The sequence below is a fragment of the Numenius arquata genome, chromosome 3, assembly GCF_964106895.1.
Source record: "Numenius arquata chromosome 3, bNumArq3.hap1.1, whole genome shotgun sequence".
NCBI lineage: Eukaryota > Metazoa > Chordata > Aves > Charadriiformes > Scolopacidae > Numenius > Numenius arquata.
The window spans coordinates 30744993-30756820 of NC_133578.1; the positions used below are offsets into that span (position 1 = coordinate 30744993).

General features: G+C 40.4%; 1 protein-coding gene across 1 annotated transcript; it reads right to left on the reverse strand.

Moving 5' to 3' along the window:
• Positions 1-200: 200 nt before the first annotated feature.
• On the reverse strand, positions 201-10816 carry LOC141462988 (caspase-8-like). Its single transcript, XM_074145194.1, has 8 exons — positions 10199-10816; positions 7073-7402; positions 6738-6843; positions 5569-5707; positions 4047-4135; positions 3290-3401; positions 1904-2393; positions 201-1152 (listed from the first exon to the last, which is right to left on the reverse strand). Exons 2-8 carry the CDS (start codon positions 7381-7383, stop codon positions 1002-1004), a joined length of 1398 nt encoding a protein of 465 aa, XP_074001295.1. The 5' UTR covers positions 7384-7402; positions 10199-10816; the 3' UTR covers positions 201-1001.
• Between the last annotated feature and the right edge of the window lie 1012 nt (positions 10817-11828).

An 11828-nucleotide genomic window follows, 5' to 3' on the forward strand; every position in this document is an offset into this window, starting at 1 on the left:
CTGAACTTAAACTCATTCTTTCCTACCATCTCTCCAGCTGCTAATGAAGGGATATCAATACATATCTGCCCATCAGAGTGGCTGCCATTGAATACTTCAAGGAGAGCAAAGTAAGTTCTTCTGCTGACGTAAAAGTGTTTGTTATGCTGACCGCCCCTCAGTCAGCTCTTCCAAAAGAGAAACAGATCACAAAGAAAGGTGATGTGCAAACCAAGAGTATTTATTACAACAGAAACAAGAGTCCACAGGAGCTAGAGCCAGCTGCCAGAACAGAAGGCATCTCTAGAGTTGTAGATTTAATGGAATGGGACCTGCCTTCCAGCAGTCAACAGCCATTCGAAACAGACTGTCCCCTAAGAGCTCTGAGAAAAAACACAAGAACCACCCTTCCTATTAAAAAACCTAAACAGTGGTGCTGTTTAGCCAAATCAATTAATAACATAAAGAGAAACAAATATTTGGAGGAAAAGAACAAATTCATATCATCATAATTATCTTTTTTTGGTCCTTCTGGACAGGGAAGAATTTTTTCCATGAAAAATTATACAGCTTCCAGAGACAGTCAATGATTCACTTCTGGGTAAATCAGTTACAACCTTACACATGCTCCCTGGGAAAGGATCTAGCATTCTGAATCTCTCTGTTCTTTACTTCAGATTTCAGGGACTTTTAACAACTCAGACAGAAATGGGACTTCCATTGGCATTTCCAGTAACTCTTAGAAATCACACTACTTGGAAGTGCTTCCTCACTTGACACCCAAACTGAACTGATTCTACAGGGCAGAAAGCCAGATCTGTACTCCCCCATGGCCCTATCAGACTCTTACAGTTCCAGGTGCCAGGAGACTGATTAAATATGGTAATTGGAAAATTTAGGTCGCATGGCCTCTTGAAGGACTGGGGTTAACTACAGAGATCCAGATAATTCCTCTTGCAAATTCTCTTCCCTGTGGAAGTCCATTCCAGATGTGATTCCTAACTAAGTGTATTCTTATTTTTCTACTTTCCAATTGACTGAGATTGTGGAATTTGGAAGATCAATTGCTTCCGTAGGGTTGATTTTATCTCTGGCATCTGCTTCCATCCGTTTAATACTCTTGCTGCCACTTCATCGTTCACTTCTGTCAGGATGGTTATGAGATCCTTGCCGCTTGAACAAAAATGGAGAAAAGTTACATTGAAATACCTGGTACTTGCAGCTAGTCCAAGAGGTTGATCTATGTTTGCTCCAATAAAGTAGTATCTCAGGGAAGGCTATTATCTTCCCCTCACCCTGTCTGTCACTGAAATTGCATGCTCCATTGTGTAACCATTGAATTCAGTATTTTGGGGGGAATAAAAACAACTTCCATGTAGCATTGCTTTACCAGCAAATACAGTCTTAGGTTATAGGCAGAAGAACGCAGTAAGATGAAACCTATACATTCTCCAAGCCCTTTTCTGGAAACCATGAGAAAGTGATGCTTGAAGAGAAATTCTATTTTCTAAACCAAGTTTATGATGGGGATGGGAGGGAACAATTAAAAAATATGACTAAAGAACACTGATTTTCTTGTCTGTGTAATCACTCAACAAATTTGCCTCTCATCAGGTGTCACTGGAACATTAATCATTTATCAGTCAAAAAATGTTAAAAAGCGTGCACGCACTTGTTTATATGTAGTGTTCCAGCATTAGAACCTTGGTTGTGTCACAGGCAAACTAGGGGAAGTCACTTGTACTTTGGTTCATCTGTAGAAGAATAACAATGCCCAATTCCAGAATAATTACTGTTCTGCACTGTCCCACAGGTGAAACGCATTATAAAGCACAAATGGAAAACACTGATGTTTCAGCCCAGCATGCTTAAGCATGTACATCTGCAATACCCCAAATGTATGTGGATTAAAAATAGTACTTACAGTGGGCAAAGCAACTCCATCTTCTTACAGAGGCATTGAATGTAAATACTGCCAGTCTCTGGACAGCGGTAGCACTCATAGTCTTCCATCGTAGCCATGCCAACGAGAATATCAGCCTGATCAGGAATGGTAGTCAGAGGGGTAGCATCCGTCTCAAGATGCCCAGAAAAGTCTTCTTTTACTGTGACAGCTGGATGACCTACAGAGCCTTGGCAAGCCTGGATGAAAAACAGCTTGGGTTTGCCAGCGAGAGAGGGACAATTAGATCCACTGAAGCAGGAGAGTAAATCTTTAATATTTACAAGCTCATGATCAGCGCCTTTTATTTTGTCTTTTTCACCATGGGAAAAAATGAAGCAAACAAAACAATCCATGTTACTATGATCTTTTTTGCTGTATTCTTTAAGTTCTGCATACATTTGCTTTGCTTCTAGATTCTTGTGCTCAACTGTCTTAAACTGAAGCCACTCAAAGATTTTCTTCACAGCCTCTGGGAAAAAAAAACATCAGAAGGCACTTGTTAAACATAAACAGTGACAAGGAAGATGCTGAAACAGTGTCTGTGTAGTAGAACAGATATTAGCATAGGTGTTCAGATCCCAACAATAAACTCACCTGACTGACTCTTAGCCTGATGAATCTAATTAGAAAAACCAAAATGCCTAATTTTCATTTTTTTCAAATACAACTGGATTAAGCATCACACCGTCTAAAACAAAAACAGGTTTCAGATTATCTGACTAATAGGTACAAATTAGCAAAGCTTACTGTTTTAAAGCAAGCTTTAACTGCACATTGCATAGTAAACTCAGATGCTTAAGAACAACACTTAACAAGTTAAAGAAGAGGTACCTCTTTAGAACGACAAATTCCACCACACCTAAAAATGAAGTAGGTCCCTCATTCTGTGAGAGTGATCAATGCAGCAAGAAGGAAGGTGGTGTTTTATCTTTTAAGATAAACTTCTGTTTATCTTAAAACCATCTCTTGCAGGAAGACAGGCTTTAAGGAAATTTACAAAGCAGTAGCATTCACTTGAGCATTAAAGAGAATTTAAGGACTTAAAAATATTACTCCATGGTAGCCAAGAATTAAAAACAATTAAAAGGTGAAAAGGTGGAATAGTAATCTTTACTATTTGGTACATATGACCAACTAAGACCATGCTTTTTACCTAGAACAGAAAGCGGTTCCTTCTTTAAGCCATCAGCTAAAGTGTTGGAAGTGGCATATTTCCAATTTCTACACTGACTGCCACTGCAGTTACTCTTGAGGCAAAGGAGCTCAGTGGACATGATTCTTCTTCACAAGAAAGATTATATAGTTCTTCCAGATAAATATCAGAGAAAAAAACCAAACCAGTAACTGGATTAAAAAAGCACTTACCTCCATCTTTCAATGTTCCTTCTCTGACTTCATGTGGATTTTTAAAAATGTGGTTGTTAAGAATCACACAGTAACCATGGGGGTTATTTTTCATCTTATATGATTCCAGAAGCTGTAGAAATGAAGAAAGTAGGTAAGAAAGCTGTGCCAAGCATCCAAAAGAGAAATATGCTATACATGGATTGTTGGTCCTTCATGTCCAAGTGCAAAAAAAATCATGAGGGTCAAGATACAAAAAAGGAAAAGCCTAAGAATACAAGCCAGCTACAGGGGAGAGTAATCTGGTTTGTCTCCCTGAATCCCTCCTCCTCTGTCTCTGTGGCTAGGATATGATTTTGGCATGGGACAAAGTGCATATCCAGAAACACAAATTTGCATGTCCAGAGGAAAAGTTCCTGCACCCTTTCATTCCCGCTGAGAGTTCTTGTGGGTTTCTGGTGAGATAACAGATTCCCATCTGTCCAAGAATATTCTGGCCAGGGCTTTAATGTCTCAGTCTCCATTATCGTTAAGACTGATTTCCTTCACACAACAGCTACTCCTTCATTTCTTGCCTAAAAAGTTGCTGACAGCCAGGTCCTCACAAAGGAACAAGGCTTGGTCTTGTTTTGAAAATAGGAATTATTCCAAGGCTTACATATAAAGACAGAACTCCTGCCTTTCAGCTCTTCCACCTGCTTAGTCTTAAGAATTTATGCCCCACCCCTCCCCCAGAGTTGGATAAATACTTTAAAGGTAATCTTGAGGTATTTCTCACCAGGTGTGGTGTCTCTCCCTCTGCTCCTTGTCCTGTTGGATGCACAGACACAGACACTGGATAGTGGAGTTTTTCCTTAGAATCATTTTCTAAGAGGGAGAAGATAAACAGAACATTTTAGGACTGAAAAGATAAATCTTCCACTGTACATATTTCAACACTCAAAAAACCAGTAAAAGGCGTGAGGTGGAGGATGGTTTCCACATCACTGAGACACCATCATTTTGTAGAGCTAGGCCAAGTACGGTTCCAGTTTCACAGACTGCTGGTTATTGAAGCTGTGCTCCATTTTTTCTCTGCTCTTTTACTGGCGGCAAGATCCAGATAATAAAAGGTTGAATGTGAGTTGTCACCCCAGACAAGCCATTCACTAGCATCTTCTCCACTCTGGGATACATAAGTGAAAGCAGAGGCCCATTTTTGTACAGTGGTACACTACAGCTAGTTTATTGACTTCTGAGGCTATTGTCTCTTCTCCAGAGAACTTTACTGTTTCAGTGGACACACCAACGATGCAGAATACCAGCATAATAGACGCAATCAAACACTTCTTTGAATACAACTGCCTGAGATCATCAAACCCATAACTCTACGCAAGGAAATAAATCCCTTTTACAAGTTACAAAGATGTGATTAAATGGCAATTGTCAGGGCAACAAGATCTGTAAGACATGCTCTTTTCCTACTTATTAAGGGGGACAAAATAATAACACTACTACTAAAGAGCCGTTCCCTTGACACAGGCCATGCTTACACTAGCCACCTTGGCAATTTTCTTCTGCTCTTTTAGAGAGACAAGCACAGGTCAGTAGCACTAAGACATGCTGGGGAAACTAACTGGTACCTCTGCAGGGAACTGCATGGGCTGTACAGATGTGTCTAAGGAAACACATGTCATGAGTCATCCAAACAGAGGCTCTGGGGAAAAATGTAATAGGTCTCAGTTGTTGTTGGTTAACGCACCCTGTTTCCCAAAGAGTAAGGCCCAGCTGTGGTGTCACAAGTCACCACCTCAGTTGCAACATCCCAGGTATACTGAAGTCCTTGAAATTTCACATCTGGTACAGAAAGCTAATAATTACACTTTAGCCAAGTACCTGGTCTCCAGGGTCTTTTCCTTTGACTAAGAGCAAACAGCCTGGCTAACAGGAAATAAAGCTGACAAGTTTCCCCAAGGCAACTGTAACTTTCAGTCCCTTTCAGTGACTAAAAAACTATCCTGGTCCAAAACCAGCACTGCACTGTTTCCTGAAGAGAATAATTGCATTTAAGGGAAAGGGGAGGGAAAAGCAGACCATTTACAAGGCATAGAATGTATTTCAAGGAGTTACAAGTAGGTATGATGGGATAATGAAGTAGCAGAAAACTTCAGAAACTACAGACACCAAGAGCTGCTCTGCCTATCCTAGGATACTGCAAGGTCTGTCTCTTACCTCTGGATTCCTGAGCTGCCAAAGATGGAGCCACAAAAAGCACAAAAAAACCCCAGCTCTACTCTTAAACAGCAGATTAAATAATTTACCTTTTTTGTTTTCTTCATAGGTATCAATTTTTTTCGTTACATCAGCTCTAAATCCCTTTAATATATCTTTCAGCACTGCCAGGTCATCTTCTTTAATTATCTCATGTCTTTCCATTTCCAGTAAGACCTCCAACATAGACTGGTAAAACAAAAACACATAACCCAAACTCATACAGTGACCTTCAATAACTGCAGTATCAGGCACCTCTGAATAGAGCAGAAGACACATCCTCATTCCCAGAGACAGACCAGCTAAAGACCAATTTCTTTTTCCTCCAAACCTCATTAAAACAAAGGCCAGGCTGCAATGCAACTGACGAAACAGATCACTAAGGTAAAGACAGGATTATTAGAAGTTGCTCATGGCTAGGTTATCCTGTTGTGTTGCAAAGCCCTGATGTGGATAACATCATGGCATCCTGTTCTGCCTCTGTTCAGATGAAGAGCAGTTAAATCATTTACTGTGCCATTTTACATTTTCTATTACAGAAAAAGGTGCTCAGAGCTAATTTTGTTTTTTAAAGCTCAATAGTCCACCAAGTTGGAGGTAAATCTGCTAATTCTCCTATAGGAGAATCTCCAATACAAATAGGACTTTAAAGGGAGTTTCTTAGTAATATCAAGGATTCATTTAATATCAACACTGTTCATTATTTGCAGGTATTGAACTAGCTCATCAAACCTCTTAATACTTTTGTTGGGAAGTTAACAAAATGCTGTTACCCCAAGTCACAATAAAGAAGAAAACGTACCCAATGACACACAAAAATTTGTGGTTGAACTCACATTGGAATTTGATTTTCTGTCTCCAAAACATTGTTTCTCGTCCAGCAAACATCACTCTTCCTAGGTACAGCATATGTACAAATGTCTTATAAACGCCAAGCAAAGACAAAAGACACAGCACGATGGATTTTGCAAGAAGAAAAGATTAAAGAGACAGATAGTGGAGGGAAAATAGGAACAAGAGAACAAAAAAGGGCAGAGAAAAGATACAATGAGATAAAAAAGGGTCCATTCTTTCACACAGCAGCTATCAGCTACCATCACAATTGCTTCAACAACAGATTTTAGTGAGAGCAGATTGCTTTCTCTTTCCTCCCTTCCTACAAGAACTAGCAGACTCTGAACTAGCCTTGCAAAAAACTTATCAACGTCACTTTGCATACAGCATTATCCTGGAGCTTGTTCTTTCGCATTTGATTTTGAAGCAAGAACTTCACGCACTTCACATCATCTGGAGTCAAGTCCTCTGCAATTTTATATAGCAGTTGCCTGGCAATAAAGAATAGAGAAAGATTGATTAAGAAAGTTATGAGAAATAAACACCAAAATTACAAATTTAACTGCAAAACATAAAACTCACAATGGCAGGCAGTCATGCTGTAAAAAATGCAATGATGCAGTGATATTTATAAGACAACAGTGCAGACAGAAAACAAAACAGTCCACAACAGAACTGTTGTACATTTTGTATGCAAAGGTTTACTACTTCTGTGCTTACCTATAGGCTGACACCTTTGCCCTGCCTGGGATCTGAAGCTCTCTCGCCATCTCCTCTCGGCTGGAGCCCAGATGGGCAGCCAGGAGGTCCATTCGATTGATCCGGTAGAGCAGCTCCTTCAGGAAGGACAGGTTCCCTGCCTCGATCATGCCTTTCTCCTGAAGTGCTTTGAAGAAGGCCTTAGGCTCCTGGATGGCTTCCAGCTTCCTCATGGGGATGTACTCCAGGCTGAGGAATTTCAGAGCTGCCAGTTCATCTGTGACCAAAGCCTCAGAAATGTCAAAAAGGAGTTTGTGGAAGTCTGTACTCATTTCACATCAGAATTTGGATCTAAACACAAACAGAAGTTGATTTGTCAGTTACAATAGTGCAACAACATGATTATAAAAGGTATCACATCATGAGGATAGCCCAAAATAAATACATGCAAAAGTACTTCAGCGGAGTCTCTTTCGGTTCTCTCGATTTAATATAAAAAACTCAGTACTACCTGAAATCGACAGAGAAAGTCATGGATCTTTCTTGCTTCCTATGGTGTGTCAAGCCAGTGGGAAGTACCGATTTACAGGATGTACAATCCTGGCAGGCTTCTGCTGTTTTGGTTGGGTTTGGGGTTTTTTTTGAGGTTTGACCCCATTTAGGAGTAACCAGTCTGAAATACAGACTATGTAGTAAATGAGACTGCCAGGTTTTACACCATAACAAAGATACAGGTTTTACATCATCACAAAGATAAGAGTCCACATGAGTGTTACTCTTCTAAGCTTCTCATTTTTATACACTGCTTCTGACCCTGGTCAGCATAGCCAAAGAACCTCTTCCTGTTTTGGATTATCTGCATCAAGTAAAACTATGTTCCCAGCTCTCAATCAATTTGTAATATTCAAATCAAATACAAATCATATCAACCCTTTTAAAAAGGCCAGGAGGATTCTTGTCAAACTAGTTCTGTTTCACTGAGCGTCAAATACCACCTACTTTCTCCACCACTTCCTCCATCAGCTTTAGAAATACGAAACTTGGCTTATGGATCCAACTTTTGAGTATAAGAGAAAGTTAGAAAATACTAAGTGCAAGTCTTCCACCTATCTCACCCTGACACTCAAAAGACCTGCCTCCAGTGCCTCTCTGGTGGGAGAGCCATTTGCCATTTTGTTCTCTCTGCCTTAGATCTAAGACACCTAGGAATTTCTGAAAAGACACTCTATAGAAAATGCATTCAGTAGAGGTCTCTTGCCCCATTGAACTCACTGGGAGACACAACAACTGACAAAAGGAAATCGAAACTTCTTACTCCTACACTACTGGAATGTTAGGCAATCTGTTTTGATCTTACTGCTACTGCAAATGTTTCAACACCAGGGCTAACAACTCCAAAGTAGCCCATTTGACTAACTGAATTAGTACTACTGTAAATATTAAAAAGAAAAAAACCAAAAACCATTAGCAGACAATTGTACTCCCCTGTCTTCCAAGGATCACTCTATAGCAAAGCAACTTTTTGTGACATGCCCTTGGTCAGCATTCTGTTAGTTAGCAAAAGCGAATATACAACTGAATCTTAAACCTCTATCCAAAAAAAAAAAAAAAAAAAGATAAAATAGCAAAACAAGCATTTTGATGCAGCACATACAATTCATGCTCTATGCCCAAATAGTTTTCTTTAAATCTATTCAAACTGAAATTTTAAACAGACTAGAATTCATACCATTTAGCTCGTATCACCACAAAACCACCAGTATCCGAATGAAACGTGCTTAACCTCATGATTCAACAAGCTCAGATCTGACTATATTTTTATATACACACAGAAAATAATATTTTCTTGGTAGCTAGTTATGAAGTTATCTTCTTTCTCACATAAATCATGCCTTTTGTTTAAGATACGAGGTATGTGCTTATAAAAGTAAGTCTTTCTGATTTTTATTTCTCAAAGGCTGTAAGTTTCAAACCCACAAAATTATTCCAATTTCAACAGATGTGCCACCAAAGACTATATTTAAGCCTGTCTGTAAATACAGGGAGCACACTAAAACAATGTTTAACTGTCTTTTTCTGTCTTTTTCTCCCACTTAACTAAATTAAAGACACAACTGATACAAGCAGCAAATTATTATTTATGGATTTATTAGAAATTATTATTATAAATAATAACAGTAATTTTACACCACCAGGCTCAGGGGCTGATGAGACAACTCTGACAAAAAGTGAGACAGCCATAGTTTCTAAAGTTCTAGGAAAAGAACTTTTGTACTATGGTCTGTACTGTCACATGACTTACAAGAAGTATGTTAGAACAAAGCAATAAGCTGTGGTCATAATGCGGCAGTTCCCTACCCCACCTATCATGGTTCCAACTTCAGAACATTAATTATTACAGTGCTTGTGAGAAAAACTGCCGAACAAGCCACAAAACTAACCAGGTTTTGCTTCTGTTTTAAGGGGACACACTAAGCGGCATAGCCAGGACTTCCTAGCATACAGCACAGCTCAGTATATTTGCTGCCATACAATGAAGGAAGGGTGAATCAATTATAACTTCCCATTTAAAAATATTTCAGTACCACTGTCCTGCTGCGTCACCAGATCATCCATGACTTCACCTCCTTTCTCTGAAGTCCCTCTCCAACTCACCAGATACTCCACAACTTACCTGTTTTCTCTGAAGTCCCCCTCCAACTCACCCTAGTACTTTTAACATGCATTTCCATTGAAGATTATTTCCAAAATTAAAAAAGTCAACTATCAGCACTGAATTCAGTAGCAGTACTAAGTGAATACAGGGAATAGAACAGCTAAACATTCCTTTGAGATTATTTGTCATATACTTCTCCATTTGCAAGAAAACTTAAACAATAATTAACTTTTGGTATTTTCATCCTCTTTGAAGTATGGAACTCTGCCTCTAATGATAAGGTTCCCAGTATGATCTGCTGGTCACCAGTATCTTCCTTGCTGATCACGTATTTCCTGCTGCAATCAGTACAGCCACCAGACTCTCTGAAGCTCGTGAAGTTATGAAGAGAGACAGTTAGGAGAGCTGAAGTTAGTTAAAATTTTGCAATGAAAACAATCATTCATTGATTTCAACCTATCTAACTTTATCAACTCAAAATTATAACATACCCCTCGATAGAATGAGACATACAAATTCCTTCCAAAAGGCACGCCAGTAACAGTTCAGAAAATCTGACTTGTTTCACTGGAGCTAGTTGTCCTTATATCCAAAGGCTGGGAGAGCACAGAGGGACTCCACAAGCGCCATCTGATCTTCAGGTCCAAAATGGTTCTGTCTCTGTGACACCCCATGCCTCAGCGTCTCTCTCCCTGCATCAGTTCCTGTCTTAACTGAATCACGACTCCAGTCGCATTTTGAAAGAGGAAGCACTCTGAAAAATATTCACAAGCAACACCAAGTCCAGGTTGGCTCTTTCCAGAGAGAGGCGTCTCCCATCATGCAGCAGTCTCAAGGTCCAGCCCTCCTGGCACTGTTCTTCCTCTTTGTCTTTACTGTTTCACTTCTTATTTCTTCCTCTCTCGCCCTTCCCTAAAATGTTCCTGGCCTTTTAACTTACAGTCTCTCCCGATTTCCCCCAGCTCCCCTGCATCCTGGTTTTGTCCCTCTGGCTTCCTCTAGAACCGCCTCAGTGACCCAATCTATTCCTTGTACAGCAGCCTGCCAAAACCTCACCTCTTCCAGAAAGGCTGGTAGGCTGGTCTTGGGGAAGCAAAAATGCTGAGGCTACTGACTACGCAGGAACTGTAGTGACTGTGGCCTCTACTGGCAAAACAGGATACACAGCTCCTGCACAAAACCTGGCAATTGGGAAGCATGGGATACCAGTGACTTGTGGTTGTTACAAATCCCACTTTAAGATCATGATCTTCCTAAGACTTCCCCATCAGAAAGACTCTTTTTACATTGGTTCCACTTATATCTCTCTAAACAAGGTGTTCTGGTTCTGGTGGGGATAGGGTTAATTTTCACAAGGACCAGGGACAGGACACGGGCTAGGGGAACAGGAATCTCCACTGGGTTTTCTGTATTCCCACCTGGGAGCAGGCTGGGCTTTCCAGGATCTGGTCGGTGAGCAGCTGTACATTAACCGTGTTTGTATATTCCTTTATCAGTACTATTGCTAGTGTTTTCCTCTTCCCTTTCCTGTTCTGTTAAACTGCCTTTATCTCAACCCATGAGTTTTGCCTTTTTCTTCCGATTATCCCCCGACCCCGCTGCAGGGCAGGGGGCAGCAAGTGAACGGCACGTGGTTCTTTGCTGCCAGCTGGGGCTCAACCACAACATGAAGGTTGCACAGGTCACAACCCTTCTTTAATTCTGTAGGTGGAAAGCATGCAAATGTGCATATGATGCTGCATGCCATCATTAAGCCTCAACAGAAACCAACCACATTTTATTTGGTTGGTTGTTTTAGGCTGATTTCTTTCTGGCACAGCTCTATTACTAGACTTAGACTGAAGGTGTACAGTGTGGACAGCAAGGAGCAATGAATACTTAAGTTGTATAAAAAACAACCACTCTCCCTCATGACTTTCAAACTGTTATTTTACAATATACCGCAGGAGATCACGCAAGAAATACACCGCAGATCATGCAGAAACGTCCAACAACCTTGCTGAATGGCAGCTGCAGTTATAGTGTTAAGCCTACCCTGCCCTTGGGCTTGCAGTGACAGAGTGCCACTGCATGCACCCTAGAGCGCGCGGACACAGAAACACAACCTTCAACACGCACGAG